The sequence below is a fragment of the Nicotiana tabacum genome, chromosome 11, assembly GCF_000715075.1.
Source record: "Nicotiana tabacum cultivar K326 chromosome 11, ASM71507v2, whole genome shotgun sequence".
Taxonomy (NCBI): domain Eukaryota; kingdom Viridiplantae; phylum Streptophyta; class Magnoliopsida; order Solanales; family Solanaceae; genus Nicotiana; species Nicotiana tabacum.
Genome location: NC_134090.1, coordinates 119,360,041 through 119,380,255, shown reverse-complemented (window position 1 = coordinate 119,380,255; position 20,215 = coordinate 119,360,041). Strand labels below are relative to the sequence as shown.

General features: G+C 38.0%; 1 protein-coding gene across 6 annotated transcripts; it reads left to right on the top strand.

Annotated features, from left to right (window-relative positions):
* Positions 1-1,575: 1,575 nt before the first annotated feature.
* LOC107800105 (GCN5-related N-acetyltransferase 6, chloroplastic) lies at positions 1,576-19,203 on the top strand. Of its 6 annotated transcripts, none has more exons than XM_075225440.1 (10): positions 1,576-1,733; positions 2,772-2,861; positions 15,589-15,802; positions 15,897-15,949; positions 16,481-16,517; positions 16,596-16,661; positions 16,840-16,944; positions 17,026-17,179; positions 17,255-17,331; positions 17,431-18,107. In XM_075225440.1, exons 3-10 carry the CDS (start codon positions 15,710-15,712, stop codon positions 17,494-17,496), a joined length of 651 nt encoding a protein of 216 aa, XP_075081541.1. In that variant the 5' UTR covers positions 1,576-1,733; positions 2,772-2,861; positions 15,589-15,709; the 3' UTR covers positions 17,497-18,107. The 6 variants fall into 6 exon arrangements, with proteins under 6 accessions (XP_075081541.1, XP_075081539.1, XP_016478739.1 ...); XM_075225438.1 differs by lacking the exons at positions 1,576-1,733; positions 2,772-2,861 and adding exons at positions 14,776-15,493; positions 18,846-19,203 and having other exon boundaries at positions 17,431-17,508; XM_016623253.2 differs by lacking the exons at positions 1,576-1,733; positions 2,772-2,861 and adding exons at positions 14,777-15,256; positions 15,377-15,493.
* Positions 19,204-20,215: the final 1,012 nt, after the last annotated feature.

The following is a 20,215-nucleotide window of genomic DNA, read 5'->3' as shown; positions in this document are numbered from 1 at the left end:
ACACTTACCTCAATACCACGAATACAATTCAAGCCTCAACTACCGCTTTACCTCTTGTTTCCACCATCAATTCGCTTATATCTAGCCACAATTTACTTAATAATATTAATAAATGCTAAATGAATCAATTCTAATGCATAAAAATAAGTTTTCAAATGATTTCCCCAAAAAGTCAAAAATCGACCCCGGGCCCACATGGCCAAAACTGGAGGTTCGAACCAAAACCCGATTACCCATTCACCCACGAACCCAAATATATAATTTATTTTGAAATCAGACCTCAAATCGAGGTCCAAATTCCCAAAATTTAAAAATTCTAAGTTCTACCCAAAACACCCAATTTCCCCCCGTGAAATCCCTTGATTTTAGATTGAAATCATGTGAAAAGATGTTATAGATTAAAGAAAATGAGTTAGAAATGACTTACAATCGATTTGGAAAAGAACTTTCTTTAGAAAAATCGCCCAAGAGAGCTTAGGGTTTGAGAGAGTTTGAAAAATGAAGAAAAATGCGTCTAAATGATAATTTAGCAGGTCGCAGATGTCGCAATTGCAACCAGGGTTGGCAATTGTGAACCCCTTTGGAACCTGCTATCTTCGCAATTGCAAAGAATCTGTAGCATTTGCGACCAAGGAAAAATCCGGTAACCTTCGCATTTGCGAAGATAACATCGCATTTGCAAAAAGGAGGGCTTCGCAATTCCCATTCTGGATTCGCATTCGCGAAAAGGAGGGCTTCGCAATTCCCATTCTGGGTTCGCATTTACGAAAAGGGCCTGCCCAGGCTTGGTTCGCATTTGCGATGTGTTGGTCGCAATTACCAAGCCTAAGAACTTCGCAATTGCGAAGCCTGATCTCGCAATTGCGAGATCAGAGGCCTGGGCAAAAATACGAGATACCAGCACGTGCTCCTAAGTCCAATTTCACTCCGTGGCCTATCCAAAACTCACCCGAGCCCTCGGGGCTCCAAACAAAAAATGCACCCTAACCTAAAAACATCATAAGGACTTGCTCGTGCAATCAAATTATCAAAATAGCATCAACAACTATGAATTAAACCCCAAATTCATGAAATCACTCAAGAACACCAAAATTTCCAATTTCTCAACTTTAGGTCCGTTTTATACCAAACCAATTCCGATCTTTACCAAATTGTATAGATTCAATCTAATTATTATTTCAAACTTGTACCGGGCTCCGGAACCAAAATACGGGCCCGATACCATCAATTTCAAATATCTTTTCATTTCCCAAAACTCTTATATTTTCCAGAAAATAATTTTCTTTAAAAAAATTTTTATTTCTCGGGCTTGGGACCTCGGAATTCGATTCCGGGCATATGCCCAAGTCCCAAATTTTACTACAGACCCTATGAGACCGTCGGATCACGGGTCCGGGTCCGTTTACCAAGAATATTGACAAAAGTTAACTTTATTCAATTTTAAAAGCCAAATTCCTTATTTCACTTAGTTTTCACATAAAAGCTTTACAGAAATGCGTTCGGACTACGCACGCAAATAAAAATGAGACAAAAAATTTATTTAAGGCCTTGAAACACAGAATTTACTTTTGTTGACGACCTTTTCGGTCATCACAGAAAGGACGTCCACTTCGGCTAATGTAAGGAAAAATCCGATGTTGGATGTCAGTATTTTCTCCCTGTGCGGTGTTTGTATGGAATTTCGATGTTTCGCTGAAAAATTATTTTGCTACTTCACCGGTTTTCTTTCTCTGGTAATATTTCTCATACCCCCATAATTTTGCTTATGTTCTTTCTCTGTTTTTTATGATAATTTTTGTTATTTCTAATTTATAAAATTGGAGGTTATGTTGGTGGATTTTTATTTCATGTTAGAAACCATGAGATTTCCCCCGTTCGATGTTTGCTATCGATATTCGATGCTGGTTGTCTTGTTCGTTATTCTGGTAATATTGCCGATAAACTCATCATATTTTACTTCTGTTTGTTGTTTGCATTATACTTTTTGTGATTTCTCGTTTTCAGATTTGGGGGTTTAGCTGGTGAATTTTGATTTCGTGTTAGAAACCATGATAACCCCATTGTGATTTCTATTTGATGTTCGATGTTCGCTGTTTTGTTCGTTATTCTGAAAAATCATTTCGACGTTTTTTTGTTCTGTGGTAATATTGCTGAAAAATCACAACTTCATCTCAATGTTGTGAAAATATATCAGTGTCCCGTGATAGACTTTTTGGCATTTGTAATATAGTTTAGAAAAACTTTAACCCCATTGTTTTTGGCGAATGTAAAAAAATTGAAAAGCTCCTTTTGGCCGTCTGGGAGGCCATTTCTTGGTTCATGTTGAAAATGCTTCTATTAAACCATACATCCTCTTGATGTAGAAACTTGACAGTTCTTTAATTATTTTAGCCATTGTATTTTGTGCTTCAAATTGGATGTGACAAAACTAACTCTTAGCTAGCTTTCTTTTTACTCCTTCTCTGTTCACAACATGTATATGTTTGAAATTAGACAAACTTGCTAGATTTTGGTTGCTTTAATATATATATTTATTCTTATAAAAAATCTATCCTAGTGTACAAAATACGAAGTATGGTAAAATAGAGAATATTGAAAAGCTTGCCGAATGGTGAGTTAATGTTAGTATAGACCAATTTAATGTTAACTTATAGTTGCATGTAAAAGAAGGATTTAGGCCTACCACAGTATGACTCTTTAAATAACTATAAGCAAGCTTTTGCTTTCAAATGTGAAGTGACGAACAATTATATGTACTCTCTTGCTTTCAGAATGTTGAGCTGTTAGTACAACCTTTAAAGTTGCACCCAGCACAGATGAAGACGGCGTTAGACAAATTTGCAGCAGTCGGAATACTTCAGGTAATAAAAGAACTTACCCCGTCTGTACAGTTGAGTTAGAACCATAGTTTACTTCACTGAATAAGTATGTTTTCTTTTTAATTCTTAGACAAGTTCATAGTTTACTTTGCTGAAGAAGTATGTCTCCTTTTCAACACTGAGACAAGTTCCTTCTTAATCGACATTCAGTTATAAAGAGAAAAAGGTGATTTATAGGAATAATTTCTGGTTAAAATATTCGGAAAAACGTTTGCAGTTCATAGCTGTAATAGTCTCTACTTATTTTCAACTAAGATAAGTAGATTTTTTTCATATTTATGTGTAGCTGCTTCTTCAGGTACAATTTATTTGTTAGCATTTTGGACATGTATAGGCTTTTTAACCTTGTCCAAATGACACATGTGGTGTCTTAATCAATGATGTTATTTACCACATCATGTGATAAGTGCATCATGATTGCACTAGCAACACTTTCATCCAAGCTAGCCCAATCCTCAGCTTTCATGGTATTAGGCTTTATGGTATCAACATCTAGTTCTTTGTGTAATCTTTGTTGGATGAGCAAATCCCTCATCCTTCTTTGTCATGTTAAGAAATAGCTATCTCCATTAAATTTTACTACCTCGTACTTTACTTTGAACATTTTTTCACCGAGTATAGTACTACCGACAGTGAATAGTATTTCTGTGAACAAGCAGATCCTGTGATCTAATACTAGTTGTCGGGAAACTCCCAACAAAAATAATATTTACGGTAATAACAACGGAATAATAACGTAGTGTCGAGATACAATAATCAAGAAAAATAAAAAGAACAACAAGGACACAAAGATTTTAACGTGCAAAACCCTTCTAAATAAGGAAAAATTATGGGCTCGAGAGGAGCAAAATAATCCACTATAATGAGGAATTTTACACTCCGTAGTCTCGAGTAAATACTCTAGGAACCACTATATACTCAAAAGAAATAATCCTCTTTTGAGATTGCCACCTCACAATAATATCGCTCACACTCTTTTTTTTTACCTTACAGACTACACCGCCTCTGTATACCTCACACTGCTCTCTATGCTCTCAGATATATTTCGCTCCGAGCTCAGTTTGTAGAAACGGGAGCCGAAGCACTCCATTTATAGTATTGAGTGTCCAATCTTCCACCAATCAAAACGATTGGTTATTGCAATTTGAAATTGTAAATTGCTTTGTCTGACGCCTACTAATTTTGACAATTTGCAGAATCCAAAATAAGTGATAATGAAATCTGACACTTTTCCTTTCTTTTCTTTTTTCTTTTATTTATTTATGGGGATATACCCCACATAAAGTATTTCATTAAAGTTAAAATAAAAAATTTAAAGTTAAATTACTTTTAAATATAAAAAGATATTAATTGAAATAGATTAAAAGAGAAATATTGTCATATAAATTTGAACATGTGGAGTATTTCAATATTTGCAAATATTGTTAAAATATCGAAAACTTGTTTGATGAGTATTTCAAGTGAAATATTAATTTTCACTCACAAAATCTTTACTTATTTCACTTTAGATTCAACTATTATTCGATTTTCACTTTAATCAAATATTATTCAATTGCCTACTTCCACTTACGAAATAATCCTAGTGTTTTGTCTTATCAAATTGTCACAATTCAAACTATAGTATCATGAGCTCGTATTTCAAGCAATGCTGGATCATTGGCCATCTGATACGAATTTAAAAGTGGAAGACAAGAAATTAAAGATAAAGGATAATATTTCAGAATAAATCCAATAAAGTAGTAATTGAAAAATAATTTATAAAGATCAATTACCCAATAATTACGTAACAAAGTTAATCAAAACTATAGGAATACCTTCGAGTGGAAGTTTGATTCAACTTGAAAAACGCACTTTGAATAAAGTTGTCATCAACAATGGCAAACCACCATTACACCTCTCAAAAAAGAACTCATCATTCATCAAAATCAATGCGCCTAAAATGAAAGCGTTAAAAGGGTAGTTATACTAGATTGGGTACTTTAATACAAATTACCCAAATACCCCTAAGTTAATTCTAAGGAATTAAGTGTAGTGTGATGACCCGCCATGTCATCATGCCACATAAGCGCCATTTGACATATATTAATGCCATGTGGAAGCTTACATAAGAAGAATGCTAGCATTTGTGAGAAGATTCTAGAGAGGTATGGACATTTCCTTAGGAAGAACCTAGATCCTTATGGATTTGCTAGGAAAGTCCTTGGAATCTTCTAGACTTGTAGAGAATTCTAGAAAAAGCCCTTATCTTGTAAATATCAAGGACTTGTGTAATAATTAATATTTACACACTAGCCCCTAGAAAACTAGTATATAAAGGGGGCCATTCATTTGTAATTCATCAAGCAAACAATTCAAGTTCTCTCTAATACAAAGCTTCCTTTAACAATTCTCTTGTGTTCTTTCTTCCATTCTCTTAGCGATCTTGAGTGTAGCAAGACTGACTTGACATAGCAAGAACATGAGCAAGTTGTGCAAGATCGTGAGCGAGTTGTCAAGTGCCGCACGTGTACTTGGTTAACAACTAAGGACGTGACAACGTGGTATCAGAGCGAAGGTTTCAACTAAGGGAATGGCGAACGACGGAGAAATTAACGTTGCTAACACCAACGTCATCCAGGATGCTGCTGGCAAGAGCGGCCGTAGCAAAAAGAGGAATGCCACCAACAAGAGCCAGGAGGTGCCACCTAAGGTTGTGTCAAACGAAGGGCTTACATCCCAAGAACCATCTACCACTGAGGCGAGCGAGGATGAAGTGGAGGTCCTTCTAGAGGACGTCTCGCTCGGTAAAGAGTGGGTGATAAAGATGAACGAGGGGATGGACTCCGTGGAGATCTTTGGCCAACGCTTGGGGAAGGTGGAAGACACCCTTAACGTTCTTGAGGGGCACACTCTTGAAGAGATCGAGAGTATCCGAAATGACTTGGAGGGACGTACACAGACTGAGATGGAACTAAGGCAAACCATCACCGCCTTAGAGTGCAGACTCATGGAGACTTTGAGTACTATCGATGCTCTGAAGGCAAAGATAGAGTCACTCGAGGAGCATGTCAATGCTGGCGTGACCGAGGTAGCTAGCAATGTTGTGGTGACGAGGGAGGCCAAGATCGAGGCTCCCAAACCCCCAATGTTCAAAGGTGTTCGTGATGCACAAGAAGTGAAAAACTTCCTTTGGCACTTGGATAACTACTTCAGGCACGACAAAGTGAGGGATGACGAGGCCAAGATCAACACTGCGGTATTGTATTTCTCAGAGACTGCCATTCTATGGTGGAGAAGGAAGATGACCGACATGGATAAAGGTCTATGTACTATTAGCACATGGGATCAGTTTAAAGCGGAGTTCAAGCGACAGTTCTTTCCAAACAATGTCTTGTACGAGGCAAGGCGCAAGTTTAGGGAATTGAAGCAAACAAGGAGCATACGTAATTATGTTAAGGAGTTCACTACCCTTATGCTTCAAATCCCCAACCTGACCAATGATGACTTGTTGTTCCACTTCATGGACGGGTTGCAAAATTGGGCTAAGCAGGAGTTGCAACGCCGACAAGTCACTGATATAGACCAAGCCATAGTGGAGGCCGAATCATTGATGGATTTCAGGCATGACAAGCACGACAAAGGCAATGGCAAGGAGTCAAAGGTTAACAATGTCAAAGGTGGGGGAGACCGTGGCAAAGGCAAGGAGATACAACAACAATACTCCAAGACTCAAGATTTCAAAAAGTCGAGTGGCCGTCAGGGCTACGCCGAGAAGAAGGCACAGGTCGAGAAGAAGGGATGCTATATATGTGGAGGGCCACATGGCTTCAGGAATTGTCCTAACCTCAAGAGCCTCAGTGCCATGGTACGTGAGCGGAAGGAGCAGCCACAAGGAGAGAGTTCGGGAACCGCACAGTTGGGTATGATCGGATTATGTGGTGCTATCACGAAGCAAGCTATCCAACCTACCGAGAATGGCAATCAGTACGTGGATCTCACCATCAACAACAAGCCTGCTCGTGCAATAGTGGACACTGGAGCAACTCATAATTTCGTGACTGAGGCTGCCGCAAAGAGACTGGAATTGAAGCTTGCTCGAACCAACTCTCGCGTCAAGACCGTGAATGCCGAGATACAGAATGCTCGTGCGGTAGCTAATGGAGTTGGTGTCAAATTAGGAACTTGGAAAGGTATGACAAACTTTACCGTAACCGCTATGGATATCTTTGACATCATACTAGGGCAAGAGTTCTTTAGACATTGTCATACTTTAATCAACCCCTACCTCCAACGTCTCTTGGTTATGGAGCGAGAAGGAGCTTGCATGGTACCTACAGTGACTATGCCACACGGGCAGATCCAAGCACAACTATCAGCTATGCAGGTTGTCAAGGGGATCAAGAAGGGGGAGCCCACATTTGTGGCAGCCATTGCAAGTCTAGAGGAAGACAAGAATTTTCAAGAGACAATGCCGCCTTGCATATAGAAGTTGCTTGAGGAGAACAAAGATGTCATGCCTGAGGAGTTGCCTAAGCACTTGCCGCCTAGGCGAGAGGTGGATCACAAGATTGAGTTGGAGCCAGGGGCTAACCACCCGCATTTTCCCCATATCGTATGGCACCGCCCGAGCTGGAGGAGCTCAAGAAACAATTGAAAGAGTTGTTGGATGCTGGTCACATTCGCCCATCAAAGGCACCTTTCGGCGCACCAGTATTGTTCCAGAAGAAGAAGGATGGATCGCTGCGTTTGTGCATAGACTACCGAGCACTTAATAAGGTCACCGTGAAGAATAAGTACCCAATCCCGCTCATTGCTGACTTGTTCGATAGACTTGGGCAAGCCAAGTACTTTACCAAGGTGGATCTTCGAAAGGGCTACTACCAGGTTCGCATTGCAGAAGGGGATGAGCCAAAGACAGCATGTGTGATGAGATATGGAGCCTTTGAGTGTTTGGTGATGCCCTTCGGCTTAACCAATGAACCGGACACATTTTGCACCCTTATGAACAAGATCTTCCATCCCTACCTTGATCAGTTCGTGGTAGTCTACCTAGACGACATAGTCATCTACAGCAACACCTTGGAGGAGCACATGGAGCACTTAAGGAAGGTTTTCCAAGTCTTGCGAGAGAACGAGCTATACATCAAGAGGGAGAAATGTGAGTTCGCGCAATCAAAGGTGCACTTCTTGGGCCATGTCATTAGCAATGGAAAGCTACGCATGGACGATGCTAAGGTACGTGCTATCCAGGAATGGGAGGCACCCATAAAGGTAACTGAGTTGAGATCCTTCCTTGACCTTGTTAACTACTATCGCCGGTTCATCAGTGGATACTCAGCAAAGACCGCACCATTGACTGAGTTGCTAAAGAAGAACAAGCCATGGGTTTGGATGGAGCATTGTCAAAAGGCGTTTGAAGGCCTTAAGACAGCTGTAATAGAGGAGCCAGTCTTGGCGTTACCTGACTTTGCCAAGACTTTTGAGGTGCACACAGATGCCTCAGACTTTGCCATTGGGGGTGTCCTGATGCAGGATAAGCATCCCATAGCATTTGAGAGCCGCAAGTTAAATGAGACGGAGCAGCGTTACACGGTACAAGAGAAGGAAATGACTGCCATTGTGCATTGCCTTCGTACATGGAGACATTATCTGCTCGGGTCGAGGTTCGTGGTCAAGACTGATAATGTGGCTACTAGCTACTTTCAGACACAGAAGAAGCTCACACCAAAGCAGGCTAGGTGGCAGGATTTCTTAGCCGAGTTTGATTATGTGCTAGAGTATAAGCCGGAAAAAGGTAATGTTGTAGCTGATGCCTTGAGCCGGAAAGCCGAGCTTGCTGCAATCACTTCAGCGAGATGGGACATTCGGGAGGCTATAAAAGAAGGCATGCAGCATGATCCAGCAGCCAGATAGCTTATCGAGTTAGCTAACAAAGTCAAGACGAGATGCTTTTGGATAGAAGACGGCCTACTACTTACCACAGGTCGGCGGGTCTACGTTCCTAAGTTTGGAGACATTAGACGACAGATCATAAGGGAGAGTCATGACACAATGTGGGCTAGTCATCCAGGTCAACGTCGCACTAGGGCCTTGGTTGAGTCAGTCTACTATTGGCCACGCATGTGAGATGACATAAAGTTCTATGTGCAGACTTGTCTTGTCTGTCAACAGGACAAGGTTGAACAACAACAACCCGGAGGACTTTTGGAGCCACTACCAGTTCCAGAGCATCCATGGGAGAGCGTGACTATGGACTTTATCACTTGCCTACCGAAGTCTGACGGTTATGGTACTATTATGGTGGTCGTGGATAGATTTTCCAAATATGCCACCTTCATTCCCGCCTCACCAGGTTGCACAGCTAAGGAAACCGCCAAGCTATTCTTTAAGAACGTGGTAAAATATTGGGGCTTACCAAGGCATATCATCAGTGATCGAGACCCCTGCTTCACTGGGAACTTTTGGAGAGAGTTGTTCGACAAACTTGGCACAGAATTGCACTTTTCTACTAGTTTCCACCCATAGACGGATGGACAAACGGGACGGGTCAATGCCTTAATAGAATGCTACTTGAGGCATTATGTAAGCGCGCACCAGAAAGATTGGGCAAGGCTCTTATACATCGCCCAATTCTCTTATAACTTGCAGCGGAGTGAGTCCACAGGGCGGACACCATTTGAGCTAGCCACAGGCCAACAACCACAAACTCCACATTCATTACCAGCCATGTCCGAGGGAAAGAGTTTGGGGGCTTATCATATGGACAAAGGATGGGAGGAACAGCTTGACACTGCTAAGTCATACTTGGATAAGGCAGCTAAGAAGATGAAGAAGTTTGCGGACCGTAAGTGGCGTCCCACATACTATAGAGTTGGGGACATGGTCATGGTGAAGTTTAACCCAAGGCAGTTCAAGGCACTACGGGGCATGCATCAGAATCTGATTCGCAAGTATGAGGGGTCATTTAAGATCATCGCCAAGGTAGGCAAGATCTCATACAAGCTTGACATGCCATCGTATCTTAAGATCTACCCTGTCTTCCATGCCAGCATGCTTAAGCCATATCATGAAGATAAGGATGATCCGAGTAGGGGCCAATCAAGTTGGGCTCCAATGACTATTACCGCCTCGCATGATCGGGAGATTGAGGCTATCATAGATTACCAGGCCAGGCAAAAACAAGGGCAAAAATCCACCGCTATGTTCCTCGTCCATTGGAAAGGGCAATCACCGGAAGAGGCCACGTGGGAACGATATGAAGACTTGTGGCAATTCAAAGATAAGATCCGAGAGTTTATGCAGCAACATTGCGCCGTGGTCGTCGCAATATTGGGTGGGGAAAAGTGTGATGACCCGCCATGTCATCATGCCATATAGGCGCCATTTGGCATATATTAATGTCATGTGGAAGCTTACATAAGAAGAATGCTAGCATTTGTGAGAAGATTCTAGAGAGGTATGGACATTTCCTTAGGAAGAACCTAGATCCTTATGGATTTGCTAGGAAAGTCCTTGGAATCTTCTAGACTTGTAGAGAATTCTAGAAAAAGCCCTTATCTTGTAAATATCAAGGACTTGTGTGATAATTAATATTTACACACTAGCCCCTAGAAAACTAGTATATAAAGGGGGTCATTCATTTGTAATTCATCAAGCAAACAATTCAAGTTCTCTCTAATACAATTCTCTTAACAATTCTCTTGTGTTCTTTCTTCCATTCTCTTAGCGATCTTGAGTGTAGCAAGGCTGACTTGACATAGCAAGAACGTGAGCAAGTTGTGCAAGATCGTGAGCGAGTTGTCAAGTGCCGCACGTGTACTTGGTTAACAACTAAGGACGTGACAGTAGTCACTTATTATAAGTATAGCCTCCAATTACATGTAGTCTTCATGTAATGACAAATTACACATATAGCCTCCAATTACTAAAGTAGCCATCAATTGACATCCAAAAATCATGTATAAAACATCATCACATGGAGTCATAAAATCTCCCAAGTAAGCACAAAGTATGACTCTTATAAACTTAACAAACAAGAAAAATGAATTGGGTAGTCCAAACATAGAATCATACCACATGTATAGAGCATATTTAGATCTACCAACTCTCATATAATTCAATGTCACTTCGTGCCAAGAGTCAAAATAATCAAGCTCAATTTTTTAGCACCAAGAAATAAAATATAAAACATCTCATGCTTACAGACAAATGTGCATGGTAAAGACACTTAACAATAAGACTCATGCACCATTTTAATCCAAAGAGCTCTACCACATGAATCAAAGCGAACATTCTTGAAGTATAACCAAGCATCCTTGAGATCAACAAAGAATATATTTCCCAATAAAATAATAGGCATTTGGATCAAACGCAAACCATCATAGAATGAATCACCGGGATCAAACACATATTATTCCCAAATAATCTCTATGTTGGCAACTTGGCAACTCACAACATGAATATAATAGCAATATTAATAAATCATAGTCATTAAGTACAAAGCTGCTACTATGACATTCAAGGGTATAGCAATTACCTCCACGGCTATAGAAAGCCCAAAAATAAGCACTAACCAATCAAACATACCATTATTACCTTAGATAAGCATTAAAGTTTTAAAACCTTTTGTTGGACCATTTAGTAGCTTCAAGCATCTATCTCTCTTATGGTTCCCTGTTTGATAATCCTTTACAAAGAAGTTCAAGATATTAGTCAAGTCACCACAAGAAGATTTATCACATTTAAAATTAAATAAGTTATTTCATGCTTCAATTAGCACTAAAGCTAGCATCAATTAGCACTAAAGCTAGCATCAATTAGCTCACTCTCATTTTTATTAAAAACTTCTTCATCCTTGAGAATAGCATTAGGACTTTCCTTCTCAAATAAACAAGTTAACTCCTCATTAAAAAATTTCTCTTCAAAGGAACAAGAAAACTCTCTATTAATATCCTTCACAATAAAGAAAGAAGGAGTCAGGTTGTTCAAAGAATTAGATTCATCCTTCCTGTTGCACCAAGTAAAAATAAGTAAGAATCATTCACACCAAACGTGAAAGATTCATGTTCACTCTCAAACACACAAGATTCTTGACTTACTTGCAAACTAAAATAATTATCCAAAGATGGATCCACAAAGCTCATCAATTCACTTTTACAAAGATTCATGTCCTCACTAATTTGATTATACAATGAATACATAACTTCACAAGATGAAGAATTCCAACAATAAAACTCATTAGCCAAGAGCCTTTCATCCTCTCTCAATTTTCACTCTCAAAAGTATTTCTTATAGCTAAAGAAGAAGTAAATTCATTTTCATGGCAAACATTCAAAGAAACACATTCAAAATCATGATTCCCAACCAATGACACAATACTAGTTTGAAGAATTTCAAATTCACAATCAATAGTAATTTTAGCCCCCAGATTATAATCAACTAGTAGGTGGTCATAACTTTCCTTTTGCATGTCAAGACAAAGTAAAGAATCATCAATATCACAAGTAGTTAGATTATCGCTCACAATCAAGTCACTAACAATGTCATTTGAAGTAACCAGAAAGTTATGACTAGCTCTTTTACCTTGAGAAGCAACTACTGAAACTTTTTTACCTCGGTCTTCCAAATTTAAGCTCACTTGCTTATTTGATGAAGTACATCAACTTCTTTTGCATTGCCCAAGTCATGAAGTTCTTCCCGTGTTTTCTCATCAATTGGCTCATATTCACAATTGCCAATACAAGAATTCAAATAACTAAAGGAAGAGAGTTAAAAAGATTAGAGTTAGAATAAGATATACTCTCTCATACACTCTTGTTTTTGTCTGATCTCTTTCTGTTTTCTCTTACTCTTTTCAATTTTCTTCTCATTCTTTGCTTTTATTTTGCAACTTATGCTCAATCTTTGGATCTTCCATGGGCAAAGGATTGATACCTCCTAACACATCTATCCAATGTTCTTTGAATTTTAATAAAGAGTTAACTTTCTTGAGATCATTGGTCAACACTCCCAATTGTTTCAATAATTGTTCCATCATGGCTTCCATTTTATTAGGAAGACCCTTCACTAGTTCTCATCATTCCTACAAAATAAACAAACAAGTTAGTCGAAATAAGGACTACACGTTCATTCTCTTAGTGTTTACACTAATTATAAATGTCACTCAAGTTCACTCGTGTATGCACTCAAGATCGTAGGCATTCAAGGCCGTCACTCAAATATTCTCACCACTCAAGACTCTTACCGCTCTATGGTATTTGCCAAACTTACTTTCGAACTCGACAAGAGTATTCAATAAGTAACCCTTCCACTTTGAGGTCGGAGTGGAATATATATTGACACGAAAGAAAGGCACAATAAAAGCAACAGACAAGAGTAAAACACTTCACAACGAAACAAAAAGATAATTAGCACAAAATAATGACACAAAATTGAAAAACGAGTTAATCACAAGTAGGAACAAGTTACTAAGTATTAACTAGCCTATGAAGGTTTTTAAAATTGAAAAGGAATGAAAAGACACAAGTTCCGACCCAAAAACCAAACTCAAAACCTTCAAAACTTCTGTTGAGAAATTGCTGATGCCCACTCCACGATGGTGAATGTGGCCACGATTGGCTCCACGATTCACTCCATATTAAGAAATTGTAACGACTCAATGTTTAGTGTTGAGTCTAGTTGCAATCGTGGAGACAAAATTGAATCGGCTCCACGATCTTGGATATTCTCCAATCTATAGCAAATGTTCAAATTTTATCCAAATGCACGAACGGGTCCAATTTATAGAACAATTTTTTTTGAATTTTCATTTTTTGTGTGATTTTCAAATAAAATCAAATACTTAGCTAGTGTATATATTAACAAACACCAATCCAAGCTCTGATAGCCAATGATACCAATCTAAAAGTGGAAAACAAGAAATTAAAGATAAATGATAGAATTTGAGAATAGACAAATAATTGATAAAAATTAATCACCCAACAATTACATAACAAAGTTAACCTAAACTATAGGAATACCTTGAATAAAGTTGTCATCAACAATGCAAACCACCATTACACCTGTCAAAAGATTATTTATCATTCATCAACATTAGTCCCCCTAAAATGAAAGCCTTAAGGGCTACTTATACTAGATTGAGTAGTTGATTGCAAATGACCCAAATACCCCTAAGCTAATTCTAAGGAACTAACTGTGTTCACTTATTACAAGTATAGCCTCCAATTACATGTAGTCTCAATTGATGGAAAATTACACATAACCTCCAATTGCAAAAGTAGTCATTAATTTATATCCAAAGCGTATGTTGGCTATTTTGGGTCGTATCACTATCCCTCTAAAATATTAATTATGTAAAAGGTGCCAAACTTTCCTTGTCTGGATAAAGAAACCCATAATCTTTATCTATTCTCAGTCAATAATTTGCTAAAATAAAGAAACCAATATCGATCCAACAAAGACAATAATATCTGAACTACAGTCTACTTTGTAGATAACAAGTGATGAATAATTCTTGTGTCCACATTATCCTGCAATAAATAGACAAGTCAGAAAGTTTGTTATTTAGAGAAAAAAAAAGTAGTGTAAAATCGGTGATCCCATTTGTTGTATTAAATATTAAAATGGAACGTGAGGATGACAAGGAAGCATTCTGGCTGGCTGCTATAGATCCACATATGGATGACAATGATATGCCTTCACCTAATTAAAGCCGCTAATGGTTTCCTTTCCAAATCCATGTGCTCCACTAGTCAAATTTTCATAGGATATGCCAAATTTTACTAGCACACAGACAAAACCTCCTAGCTGTGGCAGTTACTCTCTGCTTAAACTTTAAATTAATTAGCTCTGTTTAAACAAGCTTTCCAAACAAAGTTATAATCAATCATATATGTCTCAATAGAGGCGGATCCAGAATTCAAACCCTATGGGTTCAACTTTTAAAATTTTTAGCATTGAACCTATTATATTTTTAAAGTTATGGGTTCAAATATATTATTTTTATAATTTTTTTAAATTCTTACATATAAATTTTTACTTCGTGTTAAATGTTATGAGTTCAATTTAACCTGTCGGTGATACACTATATCTGCCCCTGGTCTCAATCCCAGAATATCTAAAACGAGTTCTATTAGTTCAATTGTATCTCTTTTTATCGGCTCGAACTATGCATGCATATAAAAAGTACTTATAAGAGAATGTATATATATAAAGATTTATTGTGAACTTATTAACTTCAAACATCTTAAATTCAACCGCGCTCGATCCTAAACTACTCAATGTCAGTTATTCATCATATTTTATCTATTTTGCGCTAATCGCCAATCTACTAACTCTCCTCATCTATTTAAGCTTTGGATTAACTATACTATTTGAGACTCGCATAAGAGGAGTTCAAGGTACGAAGTCGATATTTCAAAAAAATTCTGAGTTGTTGTGTGGATTATAGTATATCTTTGGCCTCTCTGTTTGGTGCTCAAGAATTAAAAAACTTCTAAATTTGTCATTTCATCACCAAGGAAAGCATAAAAAATGTCAACAATGGCTTTCCACAGTTGTGGTAATTTTCTCACAAATTCTTGCTCTAAAATGGGAAGTCTCTCCAGACATCTGAGTATTTCAGCTTCCTGGACAATGTCAGTAAGTCCATCCATTTCCCGATCGAAAACTCCATCGCATTTATTATACATAAGAAAGTAAAGATCAACCTCTGATTAATTACTTTAAGCAGGTCACTGGATCAAAATTCCTCGGGCATAGGGAAGAAAGAAGTATCTACAGAATTCCATCGATATCCGGTTCTGCAGTCTCAGTCTGAGACAAGTTACAGATCAAATCTCCATTTTGATAGAATGCAGCTTCCAGATGAAGTGTTAGACCAGGAAAACAGGCTCGAATTTGGTCAGTTCATGGCACGTGAAGCCATTCTTGATGAAGAATATTGGGTTAGTATCATTTTTCCACAATCTTTAATGAATGTATGTGTTCAGCTTCAGTTAATGGCTAAGCTGCAGTCAAAGCTGTACGTGTTTTTGACAGACAGCAGCATGGCTGAGAGCAGAGTCTCATTGGGAAGACCGCCAAAATGATCGGTATGTACACTGTTCCATGATACTACTATAAGTTTCTCATATATTCAATCTCTTAGTGTTCAAGAAAACTGGAAAACTAGGCATACCGATCATTCAACAGCCCATGTTCCTGCAGCAAACTGATATAAAGCAATCAATCAATCAACTTTGCCTCATGAATTAGCTAATCAGGATCAGCTATACAAATTCGCTATATCCATTTTTTTGTAGGATCCATCATATTATGACTATTTTTATGCTAGGACTGGCTATATTCTGCCATCAATCACACTCCTACTTTGTTTAAATTTGAGAAAACTCGGAAAGGCCAGAGTTAAAAACCATAGACGATCCTGCATTAAAATTAGACATAGATTCATCTGGTTGAAATAAAAAAGAAATGTACCAGCAACACATTGATAAGCACCTATGCTTCAATAAACAATCAGTATGAAGAAAGTCGATCCAAAGAGTAGTAGGTTGTAAGGTTTCCCATTTATAAGAAGCAACGACTGCATGAGTGACTAAAATCAACTTTCTCTGATTATGCAGATACATCAATAACTATAAAAGGAAATATGCGGAGCAGGTAAGGGTTAGCTATTTTACCAATTATCCAGGAAAAGCTTATGCACAGTGCATAAAATCTTCTAGTCCCATTATGCAGGAGTTTAATGCTCTGAAAAGGAGATGTAAAGCACATATCGGGCAGAGATGTACTTGCATTGTTACGGTATAAATTCTGGAACTTTTCTTCGCTGCATGTTGTTTTTCCAAAATTACTCTTCGTTCTTGCAAGACAAGCTTTATATATACTTCTTCCACTTCATTAGTTTAAAAAAAAAAAAAAGATTATATGTTATATATATCATCAGAGAATTTTAATAACTCTATTCTGTTGACATCAACAGGTGAGAAATGAAGAACAGAATATCAGACATACAGTACTTAAGAGTGTTGTTGGGACTCTAGATTTGATGATTGGGCACTTGTCACAGGGAGAGGATTTTCCTGGGGTATTCTGGTGTACCTTAAATAAAAAGATAGTGGTAATCTTTTATTTCAAAGATTTGAAAGTCTTCTATTCTCTTCCACAGGAAAGGGTGAATGCGCAAGTTTTCTGCAACACTGAAAGAAGATCCTCCAACAGATATGGTTATATTGCAAATTTATGTGTTGCCAAATCTGCTCGAAGGCAGGGTATTGCAAGAAACATGTTACATTTTGCTATTAGATCCGCGAAAGCAAATGGTAAGGAATTAGGATGCACCAATTCCATAATTGCTTGAATCATCAGAACACCTAAATCTGTTGTTTGTCTGACAGGTGCAGAAAAGGTGTTCGTGCATGTACATACAGACAACGGACCTGCACAAAAGCTGTATCAAAAGGTTGGCTTTGAGGTAATATAAACCAGAAAAATCAGTTATAACTCCAGTCACTCTTCTGGTTTTCTTTTACATGATGAAGCCCAAATTCCATTTATGCTTGTCTTATACCAGGTTGTTGAAGTGGCAAATCTTAAACTCTCAGAAGAGCAACCTCACTTGCTTTTACTCACAGCATGAAACACATTCAATGCAAGTCAACTTCTTTGTTACTTTTTACCTTCTTTTTTTCTGACATACTTGGGGGGCATATCCTGCACATCTTATTAGCTCCCAACATGCAAAAAGTTCACGTATATTTAGTAATGAAAGCTTCAGTTGTGATTAAATAAATCATTCATGTTCTGCTTATGAGGCACAAAATTTGAGAGGAAGAACTAATCAATAAGTTTCCAATGATACATCATGTCTTGTTTGACTTTCTGAAATTGACATTTTTCGCGAGCACATAGATTGGGGGTTTAAATGGAACAGTTGGTCAGTATTATATTTATCAGCTGAAGATTACCATAAATTCTGCAAGCACCTAGTAAAGCACCTCAAAACATCCACATCAGGTTAAATAGGCATGTTGCAGTTGGCCAGCTCGTCCTTGAAGATCAAGCATACAAGCACATTGCTCAACTCAACGCATTATCAATTACTCCTTTGTCTTTTTTTCAAACTGCTTCCTTCTTTCCTCTATAAGACTTGACTGCTGACAATCAGTCAAACCAGCAGCGAATGTGAAACTATTAGTTTGATTTCCTTCTTGTTTCATCATTGAGAAGAGTTCAAGAACATCTGCCCCATGCCCATGAGAGCACAAGTTCCAGTAAATGTCTAGGATACAACATATTCCTGAGACAACCTGTCAAAAACATCCCATGCTAGTTCTATAATCCTATACTTAAGATACATACGATAAGTCTGTATACGGCAGAGCCGTCAGTATGGGCTTGGCCCGTTGGGGCAGCCCAACCCAGCCCGTGATTTAGCAGGGCTGGGCTAGAATTTTTGGAGCCCGTTTAAAAACGAGGCTTTTAAGCCCGGTCGGAGTAAGCCCGTGGCCCGTGAGGCTTGACTGAGGCTGGGTTGGGCCGGCCCGTGGGCCTAATAAAATATTTATTTAAAATATATAAAAAATAAAAAGTATACTGCCTTTAGAGATGGAAAGTCAGAATTTGATCTTTACTAAAAGGAACCAAAACTTGATCTTGAGAAGTTTCAAGAGATGATGTTGTCATGTATTGGAAGGACAATTCTAGAAAATATCCCGATCTTTCAATGATGGTGCGTGATGTACTTAGCATTCTTATTACCATTGTACCATCAGAATCAACATTTAGCATTGGTGGCGTGTTCTTACAAAGTACAGAAGTTGCATTTATTATGAAAATGTCCAAACACTTGTTACTACTTGAAATTGGCTGCACAGGTTTTGCCGAACTCAAACTAGTAATATTTTGTATGTGAATTTAAATATTATTAATTTTTAAAATTTAATTATTTTTAATATTTAACTAATTAATATTGCATATAAATTGTAGATGAAAGTGAAGATGTTAAGACAACCTTGTCACAAGTGGATTCAAATATGTTTGATGAAGATGATGTGTTGGATATCTTATAAGCATCATGAATGTTCTCTTGAATAGTTTGTTTTATGTTATTATATTATGAGTCTATCAATAGTACTAATATATCGTCACTTGGTGCTTTCTTGAGCTGAGGGTCTCCTGGAAACAGTCTTTCTGCCCCTCGGGGTAGGGGTAAGGTCTGCGTACATACTACCCTCCCCAGACCTCACTTGTGGGATTATACTGGGATGTTGTTGTTGTTGTTATTGTTGTAGTTTGTTTTAAGTTTTCACTTTTAGTGAATGAAATATAGTCCTGTCTTTTATTTTTTTTAGTATTTATTGTGATATATTACAATATAAAAAGTTATTAAGTTTTGTGAATTATTTCCAATAAGATATTTTTTAACTTTTAAATAATCATCTTTTTTTAGGTCATAACTTAAAGAAAAAATATAAAATTATATTTTCAAAAATGATGTGGGGGCCCGCGGCCCACATATGGCTGGGGTGGGCTGACCATTATAAGGCCCATCAAAATGCTGGGCTAGCCCAGCCCGTCAATTGCTAAAGCCCATGTGAGCTGGGCTGGGCTAGCCCGACCCGGCCCATATTGACAGCTCTAGTATGAGGACGTGGAGGTGGAGCCAGGATTTAAAGTTTATGGGTTTTGAACATGCCATGGAACTGATAGCTCATTTTGGTTACTGGATTTGTAATTAAATATTTATACATATTTAATGTATTTATAATACAAATACAAAATCTAAGCAAAAGCTACCTGACTCGTCCGAGACTGTAGCTAATAGTCTAGCTCCCCTCCTGTCTGTATCAAGCACATACGGACAAGCACATGCCAAATAGTAGCAAGTATTGCAATACAATTAAACTCAACCCTTCTATAGCATTCTATGAAATAACATCTAGCTGCACCAGCTTCATTTTGATCTTAAGCAGCAATCATGACGATGACGTTACATGAGACCAAATTATGCTCCTCCATCTGATAAAACAAGGACCTACAATATTAATGCGTCCATGCTTACCATATAATGCATTAAAAAATAAAAACGTTAAGAACATATACAAAGTAAGTTTAGAATGTTGTGCAAACACATCAGAGTCAAATCCATATGTTAGAATGGAATTATCTGCTTCTCTCAAAGCTGACAGCACATAGCAAAAACAAAGCACAAAGGGAATGTATAGCTATCAGGTAAAAGCCCGCCCGCAATGCATGTCTTTGCAAAATAAATAAGTTTGGTGCATATTAGGATGTTGTTGCAGTATCCACTTGTCAAAACGAGTTCTAGCTTCCTCAGTTGCATCCTTACTTTTTAG